Source organism: Lolium rigidum, chromosome 2 (genome assembly GCF_022539505.1).
Source record: "Lolium rigidum isolate FL_2022 chromosome 2, APGP_CSIRO_Lrig_0.1, whole genome shotgun sequence".
NCBI classification, from domain to species: Eukaryota; Viridiplantae; Streptophyta; class Magnoliopsida; order Poales; family Poaceae; genus Lolium; species Lolium rigidum.
In genome coordinates, this window is record NC_061509.1 from 22,008,979 (window position 1) to 22,036,873 (window position 27,895).

Consider the following 27,895-nt stretch of genomic DNA (forward strand, 5'->3'; position numbering starts at 1 on the left):
CAAGATACTGAGTCAAAACCTAGGGTTAGCCTTTGAATTGGATCTACCGGGAAGGTTAGCTCAAGTTCACAATGTATTCCATGTGTCTCAACTCAGGAAGTGCTTAAAAACCCCAGACGAGCCAGTATCACATGATGAGCTTGAGTTACAACCAGACTTGACTTACATCGAGAAGCCAGCTAAGATTCTCGAGGAGAACTGGAAACAACTCAGGAATAGAGCCATTAAGTACTGCAAGATTCAATGGAAGCATCACCCCGAGAGGGAAGCCACCTGGGAAAAGGAAGAAGACCTGAGGAAAACATACCCCGAACCGTTCGGTGTATTACAACCACAACTTCGGGACGAAGTTTTCTTTAAGGGGGAAAGGCTGTAATATCCCAGGTTTAGAGACGATCGAGGGGTAGATTTTAGAAAGGGATGTCCATTGCATTGTAAATTCTGGGAAAATTTCGCGCTTTTAAAACAAAACTGCATTGGAGGGGGACAAGTTTCTCTCTCGACACCTTACAGGGTTAGGGTTTCGAGAGTGCGACAAACTTGCTTCTCACCTAACTAAATTAGGGTTTTGAGAAGAGAGGAGAGTATTGCATTACAACTTAAGTTGCATGATTGAATTCAAACACAAGAACATTTGAATTTCAAATTTAAACATCATATGAATATCTCATAATTCAAAATTGAGGTAATTCATTAAACAAATATGAATAATCAAGAATATAAATATTACATTTATTTAGTAAAGCTCATTAGGGAAACTTTGAGCTTTATTGATATTCACACAAGATACATTGTCTTTACAATATTCAGAATTGAAATATAAAGTATTACAACACATTACAAGAATTGAATAAATTGAAAAATAGAAAATGAAAATTACAAGATAATGTAAATGGCTAAACTAGATAAGTAAATCTTCAGGATTTTCTTGGACATCACTTGATTGATCTTCTTGATCATTTCCTTAAACCTGCATAGTAAGACAACAAAGACAAGAAAATAGGGATTATGCCAAGTGGTAAAACCACTTGGCAGGTTAGCAAATATGATTGAGAGGATAACTCAAACACTGCCGGGGTGTCAAGCCAAAGGACCAAGTCCCAACCTGTGAAGCACACAGACAGCTCACAGGGATAGCTGCATGTCTCAGAACACACAGACCAGGAGAGAGTCACCTAAGTGACATGGTTGTGCTGTCGACCAAGGAAGCAGGGTACTGGATGGTATAAAAGCTTTTCACCAGCAAACCCTAGCTGATCATCGGCAGCATCTCCAAGGGTAAGAACTCAAGAACAGGAAGAACACATAGCTAGCCAAAACCCACCAGAAACAGTTCCACCAAGAACTGCTTGCTGCTGAGCAACAAATCATGGAATAGATCAAGCATCAGCTAGCCATGAGGAGCAGGGCAAGCCTTGATCAGCAACCAGAAGCAAATCCTCTACATCAGCACACAAATTACTAGGAGCTGGAGAGAGGTATACCAATAAATCATGAGCAAGGAATGTTTTGCTCATACTAACCCAGCATATGCATAAGTCACAGAAGCAAAAGAGGGTACAACCCTGCTTGTATCATCATCTGGCTACCAAGCCATGTGGTGCAAGTAAAAAGGATGAATAGCCAGAAGGAAACCATCCAGGGAACACTGGTTGTGTCAACACAGTGACACAACCAGAGAAATCCAACAAGGATTTAATCCCTATCTAGCCACACAGATTCACTTAGCACCCTATAGCTAGCTATACCATCAGAATATAGACATTTATATGTCTATTTTCTTTTCAACATCAATTAAACTGGAAGCGCATGAATGACTACCAGTAATATTGCACAGTAGCATACAGAAGAGGTAGGAGCAACCTTTACTAGCACACCAAGCATTGCTAGGGTCACAACAACTACCTAGCCACACAGAAAAGCCACAAGAGAAGCATATCATCACTCCAAGGAGTTCATGCATCACAGGAGGTGCCAACACATGTTGGTTTCCATCCGGATAGTGCATAGGATGCACCGGATCACTACCGCATCGTGTAGATCATGTCCGTTGTCGTAAATAGGAAGCCAAGCTTCACTGACAAGCATAGATAAATAAAACAACACACACAGATGCATCCAGAGGTATCAAATCCTTCAATCAGCCACCAGTATTGCTTTCATAAGCAACAGCAACCACCAGTACTTGGTGAGGAGCTGGATCCACAAGCAACAACAACATTTGAAATGAATTCATACAAACTTATAAGCCAACAGGAAGCCCTGATGATCACAGGATCATCCAAAGCCACAAATTAACCAACCATTGTATCACAGATAATCAAATATATGAAATATAATTGTATGCAGAAGCACACTAACAAGGGATGGAGCTGTCTAGCCAACAGTCATGCTCAATAGAACATTCCCATGAATTACAACTCAATGAGCATCACACAGAGGCACTGGCACTTGCATAATGCAAGGATCATGCATCATGATCAAGCCAAGGCCAAGATTATGCACACACAGAATACCCTAGTGGCAGTAGTCATATCTGGAGCAAGCCAGTAGGCCATGAGCATCAATGGATGCTCATGAGCAATTACGAGGAGGGCCACGAACAGGGATACAAAGATGAACGAAGTAGCTAGGAAGCACGAAGCATGCACTCGATAGTCAAGTAGAGCGAGCACAAGCTAGAACACAGAGATAGCAGATAGCACACGACGAAGCATACGCATGGCAATAGCACAAGCACGAGCAGCCTAGAATTCATGGCGCATGTAGGCAGCAGCAACTAGCACATCAAGGCAAGTACCGCAGCAAGGTGGCGCAGAGCACATCGGCGTAGCAGCAGCAGCACAACAAGGTGGATGCCAAGGCATCCAGAGGAAGGAGAGGAGGTAGAGAAGATAGGAGAGAAGGAGGCGAACGCACCTGGAGCAGAGCACCGCAGCGTGTCCATGGCGGCACGGCGGCACGGGCCGAGCACGGTAGCGCCAGGCCGCAGCCAGGCCAGGCGTTGCCGGGCGCAAACGCCCCAGCACCACCATGGCGAGGCACACGGCCACGTCACGGCGCCAGGATCGTCGGCGGGCGACGAATCGCCGTGAATCGCCACGGCCGTGTCGCAGATGCGTTGGGGGCGAAGAGTGGCGGCGAAGAAACGCAGATCGGCGCGGACCGATCGGTGCGCCGTCGAGCGGCCGTCCTTTTGCGACCGATCTCGCCGGTGGGAGTGGCCGGTGGCGGCCGGAATAATTCGGCGACGGCGGCGGCGACGCGAGTCGCCAGAGCGTCGAGGAGAGAGTTAGGGTTAGGGGAGAGGAGCATCTACGGCGTGACTGGGTCAGGCTAGACCAAGCCCAATGGTCTGGTCCAACCTAACCAGCTCGGCGGCCTGACAGGTGGGCCCGAGGGGTATTTTGGCCATTTCCAAAATACCCATTTAAGTGAGTATTACAAAGAATTTTTTAAAATAGAATATAACTCTAAAAAATAATTAAAAATATGAAAAATGCTCAGCATAAAATCCTCTATCATAATAAAATATGAAATAGAATTTTTGAAGACAAACATGATTAAGCCCAAATCTGATGATTAAAATAAATCATTTAAATCACACCTTATATTTTCATTAATGAAAATAAGTCCATAAATTCTTTTGGACTTTAAAAAACACCTTGACAATATTTCAAGGTTGTATTTTACCCTAAACATAGTATCCCTACACTATTCTTAGTATTAACCTCTCACATAAAATGATAACACACCGGAAGGGGGGAACAAACCCTAAAAATGGAATGCATGCATAATTGCTTCTTTAACCATTGCCCTTATCGGACAATGATGCTATTTTTAAGCAACAGAGGACAAGGGTCAGTCCACACCATCCAACTGCAACACTTTGCAGTGTTCATGCAAGTTCATCGCTTGCTCATGTCATTTGAGTATTTTTACCAAATTACTTGCAAAGTACTATGTTTATCACTATTGCATAAAAAGCAAAACCACTATTTTCATAACTATGAATATGACTATGTGGTGGGCAATGGAACCATGGATTGTGTTGATATGGTGGAGGTTCCATTGCAAGGGTTTATATCCATCTAGGATTAAACAACAAATGTCGTCCAGTGATTCTTGTGCCGTAATAAACGTGTTAACCATAAGATATGGAGTGGGACGGTATAGTCAATTGTATTTCCACCTCTTGTACATCAACGGACGCGCTTTACCGTAGACACTTGTATCTGTCGGGGGCAAGCGGTAGGCTGGGGAAGCCAACAAAGTCCCCACGACATTGTCCGTAGACACTTGTCGCCCGAAGAGCAAGCGGTAGGCTGGGGAAGCCAAAAGTTCCCCACGGTTATTGCGGTCTATGATGGGTTGCAGCTACCGGCGAAGGAGTTCATGGTAAGAGCCCAGAACTGTTGCCGTGGTCGGGGTCCACCCGTAAGTGGGAATAATGGGACCGACGAGGACCCAGGGTCGGGGTATGCAACAAAGGGTGGGTGTGCGAGGTAGCGGAGGAATATGATTGGCTATGACCTTATACCGGGCCTCACACCAAAGGAAGTGTGGACGGGAAGATCACCCGATTGGCACCAAGGTTAAGATCTCTTATGGGTAAAGCAACACACTCTGCAGAGTGTAACGAACTGTGACCAGTCACTCCCTGTTCCGGGATATGGAACTGCGAACGCTGCCGGAAAGGAACTCCATGAAGTTCTAGTAAACCGGTGAAGGCTGACGGACATAGTTCTTCTAAATAAAAGCAACCTTTTGAAGAAATGATTATCAAAACCTGCATGGTATCAGACTTTCTGGTCTGGTATCGTAGATAGTACATTAAACACCTCTTTCCTAATATGAACTTGTTGAGTACGCTTGTACTCATACCACTCTTAAATCCCCTGCTTAGATTGTCTGAATCGACTGGAGGAGGACAACGACAACCCTGAAGGAGCCGAAGTCATCGGCTATGATGAACCAGACCTCTCTGGAGGTGTTGAAGGAGTAGACTATCTCATAGTCTACGGAACCGGGGAGGGTTCCGGTGAAGAGCAAGTTTAGACTTACCTAGTAGTAGTAGTAGCACCGAGCAGTTCGAACTCATATTACTTAACTGCTCGAGGAGAATAAATGTATAATCTTGTAAGACTCTTATATTGTAAGTTAAGTTGGGTTCGCCTCGAACCCAGGAGTATCCCTCTTAGGACCCAAGAGGAGCTCCGAGATGATATGTATATGTTGCTTGTAATAATAAATGAATTAGTTATGGACCTGCTATGTTCTGTTGTACTACTCTGAGGGATGTAATATTTGTGGATTGGTACTTCGTGAATGTTATATCAACGACTGGCATACTACAACATGCAGTGGTATGCAGGGTCACCACACTCTTCCCAGGCCGAGTGGGGTCCAGAGCCGCCCGCTACTCCGCCTCCTCCCTGAGGCGGAGATGCCTCTCCTGCTTCGCCAGGCGCCTGTCCTCCTCGCGCCGGCGCCTGGCCTCGTCGCGTCGGCGCCTGGTCTCCTGGCGTCTGGCCTCCTCCTGCCGGAGCCTGGCCTCGTCGCGTCGGCGCAAGGCCTCCTCCTACCGGCGGGCCTGGCCGAGCAACGCCCAGGCCTCGGCGTCCTCGACCGCCTGCCGGGCCTCCACCTCCATCGCGGAGGTGCGGATCACCGCCGCGAGCTACGTCCACTTGGCCTCCTCCTCCACGATGGACAGCGCCAGAGGCACGCATGTCCGGGTCGTCCTCCTCCTCCGGCTTCGGCACCAGCGGCGCGGGTTGCGCCAATGTCGCGCTGACACGGCCGGCCTCTCCGATTTAGAGACCGTAGCGGTATCCGGCAGCCCTCAATGCAGGCGCAGGACGGCGGCTGCTGCTGGCCTCGCCGTCATTTGCGCCGGGAGCAAAATCCCTCTTCGGGGCCATGGCGGCGGTTGCGAGCGCGTGGGGAGATGGATTGCGAGTGGGGAAGTGGGCTGGACAGGGACAGTCCCCTCCCAGTCCACATTTAATAATAATCCCGCCCCCACCGATAGCTGGGCCCAGGGAGGCGAGCAGGCGGACACGCGAGGACGCCGCGTGCCATCCGCGGCCACACAAACCTGGCCCAGATTTGGGCCGGGTTTGGGTCGTCCCGGACACCGCGAACATCCGCATTTGCGATGCATGACCACGTTGGACCGCGTTTTTGTCCGTTTTGATCCATCCGGACGCACATACGCGGAATGGGTCACCTCGTTGGAGATGCCCTAAGAGAATCTCTCCCCCGAAGCCTGCCCCGGAAGGAGCATTTAGGAGACAAGTTGTTGCTTGGCACCATTTGGGGCGTGTTTCTGTCTAGTCGCGCCCCAAACAAGGTCTTAATTTTTTTTCATTAGAGTATTCCATAAACACAACCAAACATAGCTCTCAAAAATTATATTTGCTAAAATTGTTTCCAAATTAAAATACCAAAAACAACAACAAACCAAATAAATATAAAATTGGGCTAGATCAGGTTGCCGTTGCATTTGCTGATACTCCTTTGACTCTCTACAGATGCTTAACGAGATCATGTTGAAGTTGCTCGTGAACATTGATGTCACGGATCTCTGCGTGCATGGTGATAAAATATGTAAAATCTGCAGGCATCTCATGATTAACCTTCGCAAGAGGTCCCTGACACTCATAGGGACCAACATGTCCTGGCACGATTCTTGCGGTCATCCTCGATAATCATGTTGTGCATGATCACACAAGCCTGCATCACCTCCCACATTTGGTCGTGAGACCAGCTTAGAGCAGGGTACTAAACAATAGCAAATTGAGCTTGGAGCACACCAAATGCACATTCAGCATCCTTCAAGCAAGGCTCTTGTCGTGGAGCAAAGTGGCAATTCTACATGTAGTTTGGCAAGTACTACTTGAGAGGGCCAACTGAAGAAGAGAATTGCCACTTTGCTCCACGACAAGTAGTACTCTCTTCTTCAGTTGGCCCTCTCAAGTAGTACTTGCCAAACTTTTCCACCACAGCTCGGCAAAACTTATACATGCACTCAACGGGAGTAGACTCACTCATGCGAAGGTAGTCGTCCTATGCATCGGCAGGTGCTCCGTATGCAAGCATCCTCATGGCGGCGGTACACTTCAGAATCGATGAGAACCCGGACGTGCCAACAACGTCATGCTTCAGCTTGAAGTAGGGATCGAACTCTCGAACGCCGTGGAGGATATTCATGAACATACCGTTGCTCATCTGCATCTTCTGCGAAGTAGTTGTTGTGCAGCATGGTATGCCCCTCCATCCTCTGCCGGGCTTTGACTTCTTTCTTCCCGACTTTGAACCTCCGTGGCGCGGCCTCTTCTTCTTCTCCCCGTCAGCGTCTAGAATGTTTTGGAGGGACGCGATGATCAACAAATACTCCCGAAGATCGTCGTCTAAGGCTTGCTCGTCCTCCATCATTTCCACGATCATCTCTTCCTCGCTATATATGTTTGAAGCAAACAAATGGTTAAAATTCATCTGCGCCAGAGGAGGCAATGAACATCGACCATTCACACCTACCACATAAACCTATGAACACCTTCTGTGCGCGGAGGAGGGGCGGATTTGCCTGCGCGTTCTAGGACTCGTTGGCGAAGCGGCGGCGACAAAAAGGACGGCGAGGGAGTCAGTCGTCACGGCGGTGTCCGCAGCAGGAGATATTGTCCGTCAAACGAGATGGCCGACAAATCGAGCGGCAGCGGAGGGGTGCGAGGCGTGGGAGGGGAGGCGCGACGAGAAATAAAGGCGAGAACCAACTATTATGGATGTGGTCGCCGCCAGGTGGGTACCCGCCTCGCTTCTCGCTTTGTCCGGCGCGCCTGAAACGTCCCTTGTGGAGTTGGAACGGCCTCGGAACGCCGGACACCATATTAGGCCGCGTCGGGCAGAAAAGGTTGGGGCACGCCGAGGCCGGTTAAATGTTCAACTAGCTCCAAAAAGCCTTGGGAATCGTTTTGGGACGTGACTGAAGATGCTCTAAGCGCTTGTAAGGCTCTCCACAATGTGGTCCATGCCCATAGTCTGAAAAGAAAGCCACGTCTATGCTTGAAAGAATTTTGTGGCACCGGCCTCACAACGCAGGATCCGGCCTGATAAAAAGTAATGGGAATCACATGCTGATGTGTAGTGGGGAAGAAGATTGAGGAGATATTTGCTTTTAAAAGTTAATAGATAGTATATTTGTATATTTTATTGGCTGAAATAGTCGGGCATGATGCCTCTAGTTGCTCTGATGCCTGGAATTTTTTGGTTTGGCCACCGGCTGCGTGACAGCGTGAGGGCACCCATGATTGAAGCCCGAAGTGGTTTGGGCCCCGAAAAATTACAACGCTGTGGAAAGCCTAAGGGCATGTACAATGCTAGGCTCTTACCTCTTAGATAGGCGCTTGTGCAGCTAAAAAGAATCAATTACTAAAGAATATTTGTTAGCGTCTGCAAGTACAGCGCTAGGGGCTAACTGGGGCGTTAACTGTGGGAGTCAAAACGAATTTAGTGCATGAGTTTAGGCCTTCCGGTGGGTTCCATGCAGGAAAAAGGATAAAGCGTCCTGCGCATGGACTTGCGTCGATGCTAGATTGCTAGCCTAATTTCCGAGATCGGCTGGGATTCTCGTCTAACTGCAAGGATTTACATCCTAGGGCCTGGGCTAAGCACCTGCAAGGTCCACAAGCCAATCAATCAGTGTGGTCAAGTGGTCAAAGGCCATACCTGCTCAAAGCCTCCTTCGCAGCATCCTTCCGGATACGCTCTCCTTGCCGACCATGGTTGGCACCGAGATGCTCGTGGCCGCGGCTGTGAGCCAGGTTGCCCGCAAGATCGGCGAAATCGTCGGCGCCGCGCAGGGCGAGGTCAAGCTGTGCTGCAATTTCAGCGACGACCTGGATAGCATAAAGGACACGCTGGTGTACCTAGAAGACCTGCTGAAAAATGCGGAGAAGAACTCCTTCGGGAGCGACAGGGCGAACCTGCGGCACTGGCTCGCCCAGATCAAGGCCCTGGCTTTCGACATCGAAGATATCGTTGACGAATACTACTCATCCAAGGAGCAGTTTGAAGGGAGCAGCAGCTGTGCTAAGAAGGTAAACAGCCTGGCTTCATTATCGGTCTCGTTAAATAAATTGTTTTGTGATCAGGAATTATAATTACGCCTTACGTTCTGAAGTAACATTTTGTTTTCCTTGTTTGATATAACTGAATTTTGGATTTTTTAAACGAGTGACTTTTGGATCTAGATTAATTTAATGTCTTAGTATGTTTCTCTTCCGGAAAAAAGATGTGTTACTTGGTCAATGAAACTAGAATTTTAGATACATGCCCAGCAATATTTTTATTTTTTGAAACAAGACAAAAGCTTTGTCTTTCATTGATGTAGGAGAAAAGAGTTGGCCCGTTTATGAGGAAAACTGGCCGAAAAACCGTTACAATACGACACCACACGCCAGCCCCGAGGCTGCGCTCCACACGGGTCGACGACAACCAGGTCGACACCACACCTCAACACAACAGGGCGGAGACGAAACACCGGAGCCACCGCTCCAACTACCACACCGGCCCCGAGGCCGTGCCCCGCTTGGCCGAAGACGAACCCGCCTCCGCCGAAAAACCACCAAAACACTCCACAAGTCCCTTTGTCCGGTGGACATCCAATGCGAGGCCCCAAGAGGCAAAGCGACGCAAGAGCGCCGCCCACGCCCGATCCCGCGAGGGATCTAGGGTTTCCCCCGGAGAACCCGAGCGGAGAACAAGAAACACCCGCTTCGACGACGCCTTCAAGAAGTATGCGGCGCCCACAGGCGTCACCGTCGTCGGTCCCGGCCGGCCGCCAAGACAAAGCTTTCGCCCAGCGAAGAGTTTCAAGACCTCGCGCCCGCCAATAAGGACCGGCACAAACCACCAACTGCAGGCTCTGAGAAACCTCCTAGCCAACCCGTAGCCGCCGACGCGCAGAGGGCAACACAGTCCGCAGCCAATGGAGAACCGCCGAAGATCACCGTGGGCGCCGCTGGAACGCCATATAGAGGGGACGCCGACAACACCGACACGGGGTTCGAGGACGACCGCCGAAGTCCACAGACGTGAACACCCCGCACCATCCGAAGCGGCCACCGCATAGCCAACTGGCCAGACAGGCCCAGATCGGGGCCCGCCCATCACCGCAGCCACCAGAAGCAGCACCGCCGCCATGGCCACCGGCTGGCTCCTCCGCCCACGCTGCTCCCGATGCGGCGCCACCGCCGTGGCCTCCCGAAGCAGACCCGCCGCTGCGGCCTCCCGATGCAGACCCGTCGCCGCCGCCGCGCCCGCCCGATGCAGCACCGCTGCCGCAGCTCCCGAAGCTGCGCCGCCGTCGCGGCCGCCCGATGCAGCTCCACCGGGCCGCCACAAGCCCGCCCGTAGCCAGATCCACGCAGCGCCGCCGACCGGAGGTCACCGAGCCAGCCGTCGAGATCTGGGCCGCCAAGGCGCCCGAGCATCAGACCCCGACGAGCACCACAACACACTTAGCCGCCACGCCGCCGCCGAGCGACCACGCCGCCGCGCCCCACGACCAGCGCTGCGCCCTCGCCAACCGCAGCAGCCCGCGCCACCACCGCCGCGCGAAGGGGAGAAAAGGCCCCGCCGCCGCTGGCGTCCCCGGGGCTTTGCCCGGCGTCGCCCTCTGGCGGCGGCGAGGAGGAGGGACAGAGGTGGGGAGGGACTGGCGGCGGCTAGGGTTAGCTCCTGGCGCCGCCCGCGGGAGCGACCGGACCTGGTCACTAGATTATACTTCCACATGCCCAGCAATATTGGTTGATAGTTCACATGATGACTATATATTTCCCCCTTTTCCAAGGCAACAAAAGTACTTGAGAAAAAGTAGTGCTTTTGTGGTCTGTTAAAAAGTGAAAAACGCAAATTTGAAAGCATATTGAGGGCCTGATTTGCTCCCACCCACAATTCGACTACTGATAATAGTGCTTTAGGATTCTTGTAAATCTCTGTCTGTGGGTCGACAATATTTCATGTTTGTAATGAATGTAGAGCTCTCAACATATAACTCAAAGTCTTGAGCATATAAGCTAGGCCAGAACAAGAAAAAAATGTTTTAAGGTGGCCAAATACTGAAAACATATACAGTTGAGAGGCAAGGGGGACAAATCCTTCTTTTGACATTGTAAAATACTATTCCCTGTACCGATTTATAAGACGTTTTAGCATTGCAATATTAACTTACCATTGCATTTATGTTTTTATCGCATCTAGTTGCACAAGCACTTCGTCAGATGCCTTTTGGTAGGTTAACATGGTACATGCTTACAACTTTTGTTATGATAGCAATGATTTTGATTTTCAGAAAAATTGCTGGTAAATTTTCAGGGATCATTATTCTGCTCACTTTCCAATCCGATCATTTCGAAAGTTAGCATGGTTCATAAGATGAAATCTAAGAGAGAGTTGCTACAGACAAGGCAGCACTTACCTACTCAATATCATTTCATTTCACATATTAACTCAGCGGTGGATCTTTATGAGAAGCAAACAACATCATATAGAAATAGTGACATTACAATTTTCGGGAGAGATAGAGACCTGGGAAATCTCATGGACATGATAATACAGAAAAGTGTCAATGAGATTTCCATTATTTCTATAGTTGGGCCTGTGGGGCTTGGGAAGACAAGCCTTGCACAACTAGTTTTCAATGATTCCCAAACAAAGGCATTCAGATTCAGGATATGGGTTCATGTTTCTATGGGTAATGTCAGCCTTGAAAAAATTGGGAGGGATATAGTTTCTCAAACTACCGAAAGAATTGAGGGAAACATGCAATTGCAATCAATTAAGAATGCTGTTCAAACCATACTAAATAAATATAGCTGCTTAATAGTATTAGATAGCTTGTGGGGTAAAGATGAAGAAGTGAATGGGCTGAAGCAGATGTTGCTCACAGGTAGACAGACAAAAAGCAAGATCATAGTGACCACCCACAGTGATAAAGTTGCTAATCTCATGTCTACTTGTCAGCCTTACAACTTGTCTGCATTATCTGAAGATGATTGTTTAAAGATATTCTCTCAAAGGGCAATGACAGGTCATGGTGACCCACTGTTCAGAGAATATGGAGATGAAATTGTTAGAAGGTGTGATGGCACACCCTTGGTTGCTAACTTTCTTGGATCTGTGGTGAATGCTCAGAGACAGAGGCGTGAGATATGGCAAGCTGCCAAGGATAAAGAAATGTGGAAGATAGAGGAAGATTATCCTGAAGACAAAATTTCACAATTGTTTCCATCATTCAAGATAGTATATTATAATATGCCTCATGAACTAAGATTATGCTTTGTATATTGTTCAATCTTCCCTAAAGGATCTCCCATAGACAAGAAAAAACTTATTCAACAATGGATTGCACTTGACATGATTGAGTCCAGACATGGAACCTTACCGCTTGATGTAACTGCTGAGAAGTATATTGATGAACTTAAGGCAATATATTTCCTTCAAACTGTAGAAGGACATCAAGTAAGTTATTTGGTGAACCTATGTTATTGAGTTGCCTCTTGGTTTGTTTTGCATGCACTAAATGGTGAACCTTGCTATGTGCACAATAAATATTCTCTGTCATTTGAGAAGTCAAACAACTCGCAAGGATTATTGTAGCTCATATATTCATAGATTTTCATTAATATTTGTAAGTAATGTGGTAAATCTCACATAAAAATGTCATGTTTTGACTGATAATTGATTTGGAAATTGCAGTATTAATAAGGTTAATTACTGACTTGCTCTGGAGAACATGTTAAACCAATATTGTTGAGGAATATATCATGCTTTCGAAAACAATAGGATTTTAAGCCATATGGTGAATATCTACGATCAAATAGGACATAGATAAAGTTGATTTAATTGTTAGAGTGGACTTCATGATAGTATAAGTGAACAAATAATTTTACACGTACCTCATAATATGCACCAAGAACTTACAGTTAAATATTTGCATCAAACTACCATGGTATAAACATATTCAAATAAACACTTACAAGCAAGTGTGCATTTTCTTTCGTTGAAATAGGTTGTTTGCAAATCTATAATTCATTCTTCATAAGATAAATTAAAATAGCCGCACCAGGTCATGGCTAAACTTTGCACAGAAGTAGAATTTCATGATTAGATGTGAGTATGTATATTTTGTGTAAGTAAACTAATTAAACTTCTGTACAGGTTACTGCAGAAATAGTCAATACTTCAGAGGAAATGCTCTGCATGCATAATTTGGCACATGATCTTGCTAGGTCAGTTGCCGGTGAAGATATCCTAGTGATTTTGGACGCAGAGAATGAACGCAACAATAGATACTGTGATTACCGTTATGCACAGGTGTCTGCTTCTAGCTTACAGTCAATAGATAGCAAGGTTTGGCCTACAAAGGCAAGGTCACTGATTTTCAAGACCAGTGGTACAGATATGGAGCATGTTGGCGAAGTTCTTTCAGTGAACAAGTATTTGCGTGTTCTGGATCTCGGTGAATGCTCTGTTAATGAGATACCTGGTCCTGTTTTTCAGCTGAAACAACTGCGGTATCTTGATGCTTCGACTTTGTCCATTACAACACTCCCTCCCCAAATTATTAGCTTTAATAAGCTGCAGACATTGGATCTTTCAGAAACTGAACTTATAGAGCTGCCATCCTTTCTCAGCAACTTGAAAGGGCTTAATTATTTGAATCTTCATGGTTGCTTGAAACTTCAGGAGTTGAATAGCCTTGATTTGCTGCATGATTTGCATTACCTCAACCTTTCATGCTGTCCTGAAGTTAGAACCTTCCCTGATTCTATTGAAAACCTCACCAAACTCCGTTTCTTAAACTTGTCGCAGTGTTCTAAGCTTCCGACATTACCCGACAGATTATTGCAATCATTTTCTAGCCTTTGTTCTCTTGTGGATCTGAACTTAAGTGGTTTCGAGTTCCAAATGCTGCCTGGGTTTTTGGGCAACATTTGTTCACTTCAATATTTGAATCTGTCAAAGTGTTCTAAACTTGAGGAACTCCCCCAATCATTTGGCCAGCTTGCATATTTGAAAGCCCTAAATCTTTCATCTTGTCCTGATCTTAAAATTCTTGGTTCCTTCGAATGCCTTACTTCTCTCCAGATTTTGAATCTCTCAAACTGCCCTAGTCTCGAATATTTGCCACTGTGCCTTAGAAAGCTCCAAAATATTGACGTTTCTGGGTGCCAGGATTGTATAGTCCAATTCTGTTCTCAAAGCTCTGGAAGTTCCCCATCTCATCAACTTTCAGAGCAAGCCATATTAAGTTGTGATATCTCGGAAACCATTACTCAAAATCCTGCTTCTATTGGAGATCTGAAAGGAAAGAAAAAATTGGCTTCCCGTGTGAAAAAAGAAACTGAAGTTATTACTAAGGTACACTCATTCACATATCTTTCCTAGAATAAAACTAAGAAGTATTTGTTGTTCCCCTCCCATTCAGTTACTTTAATTTTGCTAGATCAAGTTCCTGATTGTATAGAAAACTACTATGCAAATTTGAACCCAGTGTTAGCAATGGCTGAAGAACTGATAGGTTGTGTAGTTGTACTCAAATTGAAAATTCCTTTGTTTCTAGTAATCTAATTGGGTACTTCTACATGCATCACAATCCTTTTTCAACAGTTCAGTAAACAGCTTGGAGGTCTACATGTTACAAATCCAAATGGGACACTACTTATAGTAATTTTTTCAACAAGAATGTCGTTCTAATCATCTCACAGTCCTTATTTCTTACTGTAGCCAAATGAAAATGGAGATACAGTACAAGGGATACCAGGACAGCTGTCCTTGCTGTCTTCATCTTATTCTTATTCCTTTGCATCAAGCTCAAGTGCACCGTTGGCCTCTGTCTCCTCTTCAGATATTTCAAAGATGCAGCATCCACTGTCTAGTGGAGAAACAACAGGTATGGTACTAAATAATTTTATTCGCAATTGAAACATCTGAATAAGAGGTTCAGACTTCAGATTCTTCAAAAAAAATTATGAAACTAATCTACTTTTCAACCCTGAGCCCTGAGAGCAGTTAATTTTTCGACCCTGAACTCTCTATAACCATTTGAATATGACCTTGAAATTTTAAACGTTTACCATAAAAAAGAGAAGCAGTCCACTTTTCCCCTGTAGGGGATTTGAAAACTGGGTTTAGGTGATGTGTCCACGTCACTGCCATGTCATTGAATGCTGTTTTGCGATCTGGTTTTACTAAATTTTCTTGGATTGGAATAGTGAAGTTTTTTGCATCTGAATGGTGGAGTTTCTTTTAGATGGCATGTTCTTCTAGCTCTTGTTTGTCCATGGCATTGGTAATTTGGTATGCCAGTGATTTGGAGAACAAGTGGACATGTGGGATCCACGCCAATCAAAACCATTTGTAAATCCTCCAGATGGCGAAAAGTAGCTGTTTCAGTATTTTGCAGTTCATACGTTTTTAGAATCTAGGGTCGAGACTGAACTTCGGTCAGAGTTTAATGTTGAAAAGGGACCTTTTTCTATTTTAAAATATCATAATGAGCAAAAAAGGCAAACAGCCTTCAGTTTGTAAAACAAAAGTATAGTATTCCTCCGGCCCAAATTAATTTGAGCAGACAGACATAGTATATGGCTGCGCCACTTAATTTGGGCCGGAGGCTGTACTTGTTTACTATGCGAGATACAAATATGGCTGTAGATATTTGTTATGCTGTCAAAGATGTGCATAATACTGAAGTATTTTGGATAGTATGATTACATATAATTTCCTTTGACCAGCTTTTTCTTAGCTGGATCCTTGTAACCAACTTGGATACTCACTTGCGAACAAATTTGATAAACATAGGCAGCTTTGCTTTGGACCTGGCAAAGACTTCGCTACTGAAAATTTAGGAAGAACCAAGGCAATTGTAATAGATCAATGCTACTTAAATTCAGAACGCATAGTAATTAACCTCATTTCTTTTGTCTACCCGTGAGTTTTGACAGGTTATCAATGCAATGAAAAGTGCCAAGAGCGCTTCGTAGAAGATGTGCTGATCACTGAAGAAAGCATATGCTCTTCGGACACGCCAGTTCATCTGCATGAAGCGGCCACGGTAGGAGACAGCGATGGCAACCACATAAACGGATGCAATGGAGCATGTCGGTGCAATATTCTGTGTGGTGGGATAAACCATGGGGTTGTTGCTCAGCAGCAGAACCACTGAACCAGTCTGAGGGAGAAGTGTTGATTTGAACTGATAACCAACTTGGCTGTGGCGTAGGAGGGCAGACCTCTCCTTAAGGTGTTCATGATGTGAAACTGGCATGGTCGCTGCTCGGTACCCTTGGGTTGCCTTCTATTCTTCGGTTCATTTCCATTGTTGTCGAGGACATGTGATTCACACCAATCAGCACTTTTTTCAAGAACACGTATGAGACTTGCGCGTCTTCTGTATTAAGATAGGTAGAAAGGTTTTACAAGAACACTAGGGCACCAATCACAAGCGATATGGCCCTACTCCACTTACAACAGACTAATCAATCTCTCCTAACAGTACTCCACATGAACGATGAACCAGCCTTCTTCCACAGCTTGAATTCTTCCTTGATTTTACGACAAATCTCTGTCATCATCGTCGCGAATTTGTCGAAGACCCTGCTGTTTCTTTCTAGCCATAAGCATCTCGCCACCAAGATGGCTAGAGCATTCAGTTCCTTGTGATGTTTCCTCTGCACGGCGTCTGCCAGGTTAGTCCACCATACTGCAATCTCATCAGCTGTCCCCGTCGTGAAACGGTGCAGCCTATACGGCAGGAGCATTTCGAACCAAATCTGTCTGGCGAATGAACATTGCAATGTAATGTGGTTGGCCGTCTCAGGCTCTTGACAACAGAGCAGGCAGTAATCCGGGTGTTCCAATCCCCTTCTTTGTAACCTATCTGCCGTCCAGTCAGTTTTGGATGGCGAACCACAAATGGAGTTTGTGCGTTAGCGGTGCCCCTGCCTTCCAAAGTTCCGTTGCTGCCGGCGTCCTTGTTCTTCCTATGAAGAAGGCCTCGTAGGCGGATTTCGCGGTGTATGTGCCTGTAGAGGACACCAATCAGCACTGGGATGTGTAGGTTTCTGTAAGATTTGCACAAACTGTCTTGAGTCTCGTAGGTTGAGCGCGCATTGCGTGCGCTCGGATCCCATATTCCCATGGTCACATTTGCGGTTTCCCTCTCCGTAGTACGTAGTTGAATTTCCGTTTGTAAGTACAAAAAGATTCTCTTATTTTTTTTTTGAAATGGGGAGTTTAACCCCGGCTTTGCATCACGATGATGCACACGGTATTTTATTAAAAAGCAGTAATATTTAGTCTTACAAAATTCGCATCTCAATCATCGCCTACAGTTGATACAAAAATCAACCAGCGGAACAAAAACAACATAGTAAAACTACACATCACTATAGCCTCCTAGTATGACGCCAGCCAGCATGGCACAAGATATCCTGAGCGACCGTCTGGAGCCGTGTGCATCTAAAAACCATGGCATCCCATTGTCCCTCCGGCGAAAGGAGGGCCCATCGCTAACCCAGTGGGCCATCATATGAATAACCTGCAAGTAATGAAAAGATTGTTTTTGTTAAAGATAATATCATTTTTTGCTCTCCAAATATACCAACATAAAGCAGAAACCCCAATACGGATGAAAGATTTAGATTGTCTATCTACTCCATTTAACCAATTTTTAAACATATTTGTAATATTGGTTGGAGGTGGAAGATCAAAAGTGAAATTGACCGTACGCCAAAGAAGTTTAGCTAATGGACACTCAATGAATAGATGTTCGACGGTTTCCTGTTCACCACAGAAAACACACTTCATACATCCGTTCCAATTCCATTTAGCTAAATTATCTTTAGTTAATAGTACCTTGTTACTAAGGAACCACATAAATATTCGTATTTTTAAAGGGACTTTAACTTTCCACAAATATTTTCTCAAGTATGGGGTATGATCACTCATAAGATCTTCATACATAGATTTTACCGTAAATCTACCATTGGTTGTCAAACCCCAACAAAGCGATCCTGCTCATCATCTAAATTTACCGTCATTAGTTTTTGGCATAACTGTAACCATAAAGTCCATCTGTTTCCCAACAGCGCCCCTTTCAAAATAATATTCAGCGGGGTTTGAGCTAACACATGAGCTACCGTTACATTTTTGTGATGCACAATATTATATAATGACGTATATTGATTCGCCAGAGGGGTTTTCCCTAACCAAGCATGTTCCCAGAAACAAGTATTCATTCCATTTCCAATTTAAAAAAAACCTCTATTAAAAAACTCCTCCTTCACTCGCATTAGACCCTTCCAGAAATAAGAATCTGTGGGCTTAGGTTGTACTGCCGATAAGGTCTTAAGCCTTAAGTATTTATTGTGTAACAACTCCTGCCACACCCCGTCCTTATTAAGCAACCTTAACAACCATTTACTTAATAAGCATTTGTTTTTGAGTTCGAGTACCTCAATACCTAAGCCGCCTTGATCTTTAGGCCGACAAACAATATTCCATTTTGTAAGCCTATATTTTTTATTATTTTCATCAGATTGCCAGAAAAACCTAGATCTATAGAAATCCAATCGTTTCCTTACCCCAACAGGTATCTCTAGAAAGGATAACATAAACATAGGTAAACTAATTAAAACTAAATTAATAAGGACCAATCTATCTCCATAAGATAATAGTTCTCCATAAGATTCTCTTATATAATAATAAGAAGAAAGATAACAAGATGCGGATTGTTTTTGCATTTGTCTAAATGATTCTATGCAAAAAAAGCATGCAGTACTTGGACCAAAGCCCCGCGAAAAAAACAAAATATACAGATCTGCAAAGTAGATGAACAGATATTATCTAAACAAGATAGACCCGTCGCATCAACTCCAAACAGCAGCACTAGAAACTATAGCAAGATCTGAAACTGGAAGAGCTCCGTATGGGAAGAGCAGCATCATCATCGGTGTTGTCTCCCATGTTGAGGTTACCGAAGAGCTCGTTGACGTATGTGAAGAACATGTCGTTGGGGAACTCGTCGACGTCGTGTTTCCAGTAGTCGCGCGCAAGCGCTCCCCAAAAACCTAATTGTCTACGAGAGGTAGGATTCCGAAAGCCTACTGTCCCGTCGGTCGGTGCACACGCGGAAGGACGGGATGAGGAAAGTGAAGACGGGGGCGCAAGGTTCTGGAATGTGGTAGTCGCATATGTGTCTTGTATAGTGCAGCTCGGAAAGGTCGTGGGGCGCAGCCCATGTCTGAGACGGCACAGCCACGGTCTAGAAAAAATGAACGAAACCGCTAATGACTTATAAGTAATAATACAATTAGTTTAAGCTCGGCCCAGCGAGATTTCCGCAACCCGCGGCGGGGCGGCGAAGGAGGAGGAGTGCGCGAAGGCTCTCTCTCTTCTCACTCACTTACAAGGACTAGAACACCCCCCTTATAAACCACTCCCCATCTCTCTCAACTAGCACTTTAGTCCCACCCCTTGCCATACTCACATGGGCAAGAGAATTTCAGAACTTGTATTGGGATATAGGCTAAGGAAGGCCCAAGGCTAAATTTCAGCAATCCTCCGCAAAGTCTCATTGACACATTTTAAATACCATTATTCCAGAATATTGTTTATATACTAGTGCGTGGTGGATACTGTTAAGTTGAACTTGCACTAAGAATTTTATATTACACTAGTTTGCAACTTAAATAGTGAATTATGCCTTGAACTACAAGTTTTCTGCGCACTAGCTTCAAACAATAGCCTAGACCGATACAGGGTTGCCGCGAGGATTTCTTGCGGTGTGGAGCTTATACATCATACTCCAAGGCCTTTCATAAGTTTATTAGAGATCATCCAACTCCCACAGATTGCAACGTTTAACAATCAGACCACATACAGGTGTGTTCTTTGGAAGATGTTCTGCAAAACAACATCTTTGCTTGAATAAGCCACTTAGAACACATTAAAATAAACATCAATCTGCCATGCAAATTAGGAGAGTATTTCATCTTTAGCGGAGAGGTAAATTCAGTGTAGGGATAATCTCCTCTCAGCTGACCAACAACTTATCTCTCATCTCTAATTCACGGGATCTCCGACCAGAGTGGGCTACCATTGTGGGCAATTCATAATGTGGATCTCGAACTCATCTCCCTCGATGCATTCTATATCACATTGTGCGATAAACCCTTTGTGAAGGGATCTACCAAATTTCTCGATGTTTTGGATATAATCCAACGCAATAATTTTGAAGTTTCTCCTTCAGATATCAATCTCCTCCTCGCATGCCTTGATGACTTCATATTAATGTTAGAACTGTTACTTTGATGATTACCATTTTACTATCACATTTCACAGGGATAGCAGATATTAGTTTCTCAACCATAGGTAAGTTCACCAAGAGCTTACGAAGCCACTCTGCTTCAATGTCTAGTGTTGTGAGTTTTGCTTTCATTATTGACCTTGTTAAGATGGTCTACAAGACTTTTAGGAAACAATGCCACCACCAGTGTAAACAAATAACCACTCGTGGCCTTAGCCCGTGATGCAGCGCGGCATGTCGTGACGAGGTGGGACGGGCTGCGGAGGAGGAGGAGTGCACGAGGGCTCTCTCTTCTCACTCATTCACAAGGACTAGAACAAACCCTTATAAACCACTCCACATCCCTCTCAACTAGCAATGTAGACCTAAACTATAGTCCCACCCATTGCCATACTTGCACGAGCCAAGAGAATTTCATAATTTATATTACGCTATGGGCTAAGACCCAAGGCCAAATTTCAGCAATGTGGACATCAAAGCAAGGATTTCAACAGCATTGCTTTAAAACATAGGGCCGTTTCCAATTGGTGATAATTCCACCCAAACATCCAAAGGTTGTTGAGAACGCAACTGAACAAACTGACATAACCAGGCCGTGACGAAACAAGCGAGGAAACGGCACCAGCAAATAAGTAAAGGCCCTCCTCAACAGTACAAGGCATATGGAAGATAAAACAAACAGCCACCACGAGGGGCCGACCAGGTTCAAGAGACACAGTCCACGTGTTCATTGATCGCCTTCATCTTCAGGAGCTTGTCTTGATCGATCTCCGCAGGAGGGACGCCACCGAACTTCTTTCAGATAGCCTGCAGCATGCTGCTGTGGAGGTGAGGGGCAGGTGCTGGCGGCTTCATCTGAGAAGTTGTCACACACGCATTCTGAAGATCTGCCTGCTCTTCTTGAAACGGATGCCCTGGCGTGGGCTGAGAGACGTCTGCTTCTTTAAAGGGCTCGGGGAATTGTAGGTGACACGAAAGCCATGAGAAGCTTTGTTGATAAGAGCGCTCATGCGCAGGCCTTTGGTGATGATTGGAGTGTTTCTCCCCTTCCTGGACATGGACTTGGAGGGAACTCTTCTCTTGCGCCTGCAGCGGCTGATGACAACCCGTTTGGCATTAGCAAACGGGCTGCTGCTGCGAATCAGGGCAGCACCAGCAGCCATAGCAGATGGAGCAGGAACAACAAAAATTGCAGATGGTGCTTTTTTTCAGATAAAGAAAATATATTAATATCAAAAGATATCAATTATACCCGGCCTCTGCAACAACGCATCACCCTAATGGCACTACGGATGCACACAGCCAAAAAAATAGAAAATAAAAGTAAAAAAACAAAAGTCCCGCTACAGTATCTTGGGCCTAACAACAACAATACATCCACCACCAAGACAACACCTGAAATACAGACTCTCCAAAAGCGACGCCGCCAAGAAGGGAACAATGCTCTAACACCGTCGTCGCCCGATCAAAGATCTTAGGTTTTCACCTTGAAGATAGTCCCCGCTCTCATAACAATGCCTCCAACAAGGTCATTGTCAGGCACAACCACTTAAGGCCAGGCCTTAGGTTTTCACCCTGAAAGGTAGGACTCTGTACTTCACCTCTGTTGTCGCCCCCACTTTCATATCGGTGTGTGAAGCCCGGAACACCAAGCAAGTCTCTCAACAGCGCGGAGACTTGAACCTCCCTTAGCTTGTCCTCCCATCCGGTCTTCCTGATATTCTCTTCTTCTAACTTTCATCATGAATCCATAGTCACTTGATGTCAACGCAGAAAAAGAGCTTTGCGCCGCTCCCTCCAAAACCAAACGGTCAGAAATAAAAGCATGGGTGCGCGCGACCGAATACCACCCGATCCAGCAAACTACAGGCAAAAGATGTGATGTACCATTCGCCGGCGGAGCCTTCTGGAACTCAACACTCCGGCTAGATGAAAAGGATCAGCCTCCGGTAGGTCTTCATCTTCGCAGAAGAAGAACCCTAGGACCACCACCTTCAAACCCGAAGCAGACGAACATGCCTCCACGCCGCCATCCACTGACCAACGATGACGAAGGAGAATTTGGTGGACGGCGGAAGCTGCAACCACACCATCCTCGCCCCGCACATCGCCGCCCCCTTCCTCGCGCCGCCAGCAGAAGCCGACGATGGATCTTGGCGGGCCCAAGATCCAACAGCCGCCGCCACCACCATCCATCGCCGGAGGCCGTGGAGGAGGAGTCGTCGCCGCACATCCAGGGAACACCGCCCTAGACGCGGAGCACGCCGAAGCCGGAGGTTGCCGCCCCAGCCACCACCGCCGGTCGCCGCCTCCAACAACCCCCCGGACACTTTGGTGCCGGGGCCCACCGCCACCGTGGCCAGCGCCGACGGCAGCGGCGGAGGGAGAGAAACGAAGGGAGAGGCGGCGGAAGAAGGGAGATCGGCCCCCGGCGGCGCCCTGGGGAGCGCCACGGGAGGGAGATGCGTTTCCGCTCCTTCTTAACACCTAGCACCCGTTCCTAGACAGAGTTATCAATTGGCTTCCTCATTGCAGATGGTGCTGGGTCATTCCCATCCTGCTCCTCAGACATCTTCTTGTGATGCGATTGGAGGCACCTTGTTGGCAACCGTGACCGAGGTCGGCGACTTGAGAACATGTTGACTGTTTACCTCCTAAAGTTTGCCAAAAGAAAAAAAAGAGAAAGACCGGATGCCTCAGAAGTCAGAACTGAACTTAAATATTAGTAGAATGCAAAATCAGAAGTAACCATGATTGACAAGAGCCCTCAAATAGCCTGCTCATAAGAAGCAGGGTTCAAGTCTAAGTGGTGCAGGTTTCCAGCCCTAAGCCGGTGCTTCTTGGTCAGCCTTTTTTTTCTTTTTATGGAAAACATATATTAAGTTTCAATTGGAAGAATGGTAACTTTTCCCAAAAAACCCATAATTCAAATTATTCAATGTTTCAAAGGGATCCTAGAATATTTTTTATATTGGAAACCGTTTTCCCTGGCCGAATTTGCTACAGAATACTGTGAAACATGCAAAATACTACAAGGTACTGTGACCTTTGGGGTATAAGAGAAATTCTGAAACTACTGATTGGTCTCGTTTGAAAAGACCAAGGTTTTTTTTTTCCTCGGCTAGCAATTTTTACTGGAGGGCACCGGAATTAGTGGTGACCGCGAAATCTCAGAAATCTCGGTTATTTACCAACCGGATTTATTCAAACAAATTTTGAATTCAAATTTTTATGAGGTTAAAACAAATAAGTTAACTATTGTTTTTAAACAATACTGTTTGCTAGCCAAAGTGGTCACGTCAGTGCTCTTTAATCCGCCCCGTCGTGTTTTCGAGTGCCATGTAATGCAGTTACTCCCTCCGTCTATAAATAGATGTCTCAACTTTATCAAAATTTGAATGTATCTAGACCTATTTTAATATCTAGATACATTCTAATTTGTCCTAAGTTGAGACATCCTTTTATAGACTGGAGAGGTTAGTACATTTTTTGCTATTTATCCTACATCAGGTCGAGTAAATCATGAAAAAATAAAAAAATAACAACTCGAACCCGAGACCTCAACCAACAGAGCGTCTTACCACCACAACGGACAATTCTACCTGTTGGTTACCACGTTCGATTAGTATTTAACCTTGTTTTTCTGATGTATAAATTTAAATACAACCGAAATTTTTTGTCCGATAGCAATGTTTCTCGGAGGGTACCGAGATTTCGGAAATCTCAGCCGAGAAAAAAAAACCCTAGAAAAGACACATTCCACTTCCCCATAGATTTCCATCTTCTAGAGCGTGCCCAAGGATTTTTTTTTTTTGAACTGGAACTCATCGATTCCATTAATTCGGCTCAGCAGACTCGCTGGCCACCAACAGACAGTTTCAAGCCATAACAGCCGATCAGCTCTATCTGACTAGCACCATGAGCAGCTATCAGATGAGCCACCTTATTACACACACGAGACACATGAACTACACTTACATCTATAAAGTTTAACTGGAGAAACGATCGGATATCTCGGAAAAAGAAACCCTCCGGCGCCAGATCATAGTCCATACTCTGCAAAGCCCGAACTAGGGTCAGCCAGTCCGTCTCCAAAATAATCCTTCCCATTCCCCAGTCTGCCGCAGCGTGAGCTGCTTCCCATATCGCATGTGCTTCCATTTGTAAAGCATTGCAGGCGTGGCGGACTGCTCCCGCTCCCGACCCTCTCGCATCTCCCATATTATCACGGACGACGAAACCCCATCCTCCTTGGCGTGTCCCCGGGCTAAAGGCTCCATCTGTATTGATCTTCAGTCTTTCGCCCTCCGGCTTCTGCCATCGTTGAATCTGTGTTTGTACAGCTTCCTTCTGCTCTTTCCCACAGAATTGCATACACTCCGCTGTCCAGTATCTTGCGTGTCGCCAGACCGTCTCTGTGGGGATGAGCTTCCCCTCCTTATTCTGTTTGTTTCGCTTCTGCCACCATTGCCATAGCATGCAACAGATCAGGACCCTCTTCTCGTCGTCAAGTAGCAAGATTTGCTGTACCACGTCCTGTGCCGTCTCAAAAGTGCACAGTTGTTGGTGAAACTCCGGCATGCCCAGCTTTTGCCACAATTCCTTCATCTCCTTACACTTCAGAAACAGATGGCCACCATCTTCATCCAATCTTTGGCAGCACACACACCCACACCGTGTATCACATTCTATGCCGCGTCGCTTGATGCTCATCATCTCCTCTTCTTGCGCCGATGAGGAGCCTGTGTTTGCATCTCTCTTCTTGATATATATTATGTAAGCCGACTTTACTGAAAATATCCCTTTTGTATCAAAATGCCAGGCCGGGGATCATTGAATTCCTCTCTAATCGGGGTGCTCAGGATTAAATTGGCGTCCATCTCCCAAAAAATCTCCCTTACCAGCACCTCATCCCACTGTCCCGTAATTGGGTCAATGAGATCCTTCACTTTTGTTAGTACACACATTTGTCGTGGTGTGATCGGCTGTCTGCTACCATCCCTTCCAAGCCAAGGGTCTGACCATATATTGACCAGTGCACCATCGCCAATCCGCCAGATTAGGCCATCTTTCATCAAATCAACTCCCCTCAAAATGCTCCTCCATGAATATGAAATACCGGCCTGAGGGACTGCCTGCAGAATAGAAGTGGTAGGATAGTATCTCGCCTTGAGTACACGAGCACACAAGGAGTCAGGGTTGGTGAGCATTCTCCATCCTTGTCGCGCCAGCATGGCCATATTGAAACCATAGAGATCCCTAAACCCTAGGCCCCCTTCACTCTTCGGCTTCGTTAGTGTCTCCCATTTCAGCCAATGGACCTTATTTTCTTTGTCCTGTTGCGCCCACCAGAATCGACAGATCATCATACTCATCTCGTCACATAAGGTTTTTGTCAAGTCAAAACAAGACATCGCAAAAGTGGGTATTGCTTGAGCACAGGCTTTAATTAGGATATCCTTCCCCATCCTTGATAACATTCTCTCTTTCCACCCCTGGATCCTTTTCCAAATCCTATCCTTGAGATACTCAAAGGTTTTTGTTCTTGACCGTCCCACATAGACTGGTAATCCTAGATATTTCTCTGTCATTTCCTCTGCTCTTATTCCTAGCTCAGCCAATACTTGCCTTTTCTTCCTTCCCCTTGTGTTTTCACTAAACATCACTGAAGATTTGTCAAAATTAACAATTTGCCCCGAGCAAACCTCATATAATTGTAGCACTTGTTGCAGGGACTTGGCACTCTCACGATTAGCTTTGATAAGCAACAACGAGTCGTCTGCAAACAGAAGGTGGTTAAAACTTGGGGCTCCCTGACAAATCCGGATGCCTTGTAGCACCCCTTCTTCTTCAGCCTTATTTAGCAAGGACGAAAAACCTTCCGCACACAAGAGGAATAAATATGGTGACAAAGGATCTCCTTGTCTGAGACCCCTTTGAGGCATGAATACATCTGTTAGATCACCATTCATTCGCACCTGATAGCTCACAATAGTGACACATAACATGGCCCTTCTAATCCATACCTCTGCAAAGCCAAGTTTCTGCATCATATTCTCTAGAAAATTCCATTCTACCCGGTCATAAGCCTTGCTCATATCTAGTTTCAACGCTGCATAACCCTCATTCCCCCTTCTTTTATTCTTCATAAAGTGTGTGCATTCATATTCTAAGAGGATATTGTCCGTGATTAGTCTACCAGGCACAAATGCACTTTGATTTGGGGATATGATCTCATCAAGAATAAGCTTTAGTCTACTTGCAAGCATTTTGGACACCAACTTGTACACCACGTTACATAGACTAATAGGTCGGAGATCCTTCATACAGTCCGGGTTTTCTTTTTTTGGAATAAGAACAATGCAAGTTTCATTCCACTCGGGTGGCATATGTCCACTATTCAGCACACCAAGCACCTCTTCACTAACTTTTTCACCCACCACATCCCAGAATTTTTTATAGAATAGTGCATGCATACCGTCCAACCCTGGAGCCTTCAAATCTCCAATACTATCCAGGGCTTCCTTCACTTCATCGTGGGTAAATTCCTTATTCGGCATCTCATTCATTTCTGGAGTAACCCGGCGATCAATGCACTCCAACAGCTCATTCATACGTGTACCTGTGGATGAAGAGAAAAGGTTTAAAAAATAGTTAGTTGCCACCTCTTTCATGGCCTCCTCCTCCTCCACCACCCCTCCATCCTCCTTTTTTAATTTTGTAATTCTATTTTTCCTTCTCCTCTCCGAAGCAAAGGAGTGAAAATATTTCGTATTCCGATCCCCTTCTCTCATCCAATGTGCATGTGCCCTTTGCTTCCAGTATATATCTCTTTGTTCTTCCAACTTGCTCAATTTAAACCGCAGGACCTCCTCCTTATGGACTTGCACCGGAGAGATATCCTTCCTTCTCCACTCCTCGAGCTCCCGCTTGGTCTTCTTGATCCTCTTTTCCAACTCCCCCAGTACATTCCGACTCCAGTCACTTAAATCAGCCAGAACCCCTCTAACAGCCCCCATCACTCCCTTATTATTCATTTGCACCTCACGATCCCACCCATTCTCCACCAAGCCTCGACATTCTTCTTCCTCAAGCCAACGTGCTTCGAACTTCGGCACTGGGTCCCGAGCCGGGCCCCTTCTCCTTCTTTCCCCTCCACTCGTCTCAATTATTAATGGCCGGTGATCCGAGTGGTAATGATCACCATTGACAACCTTAAACCCCGGAAATCGCATCCGCCAAGCCTGTGTCGCCACTGCCATGTCAAGCCTCTCTCTGATGTAATTATCGACGGTGTGGCTGTTGTTTCTCCAGGTGAAAGGATCACCTATAAACCCCAGATCATCCAACTCACAATCCTCCAATGACGCTTTAAATCTATCCATTTGAATATGTGGCTTCGGAGCTCCTCCTTCCTTCTCCCACGAGTGGAGGATCTCATTGAAATCCCCTACACACAGCCAAGGTTTGTCACTTTGGTGTTTAAGCGTCCTTAACAGCCTCCACGTGTTCTCCCTT

General features: G+C 45.8%; 1 protein-coding gene across 1 annotated transcript; it reads left to right on the forward strand.

Annotated features, from left to right (window-relative positions):
- Window positions 1-8,774: 8,774 nt before the first annotated feature.
- LOC124689338 (putative disease resistance protein RGA3) lies at window positions 8,775-16,234 on the forward strand. Its single transcript, XM_047222886.1, has 5 exons — window positions 8,775-9,101; window positions 11,380-12,525; window positions 13,225-14,427; window positions 14,794-14,959; window positions 16,014-16,234. Exons 1-5 carry the CDS (start codon window positions 8,784-8,786, stop codon window positions 16,232-16,234), a joined length of 3,054 nt encoding a protein of 1,017 aa, XP_047078842.1. The 5' UTR covers window positions 8,775-8,783.
- Window positions 16,235-27,895: the final 11,661 nt, after the last annotated feature.

What these genes read in the sequence shown, in the direction of transcription:
- LOC124689338 (XM_047222886.1), top strand. Translation starts at nt 8,784, where the DNA reads ATGGTTGGCACCGAGATGCTCGTGGCCGCGGCTGTGAGCCAGGTTGCC. An exon ending in AAACTGTAGAAGGACATCAA is followed by an intron (nt 12,526 to 13,224) that starts GTAAGTTATTTG and finishes ACTTCTGTACAG; the next exon opens with GTTACTGCAGAAATAGTCAA. An exon ending in AAACTGAAGTTATTACTAAG is followed by an intron (nt 14,428 to 14,793) that starts GTACACTCATTC and finishes TTCTTACTGTAG; the next exon opens with CCAAATGAAAATGGAGATAC.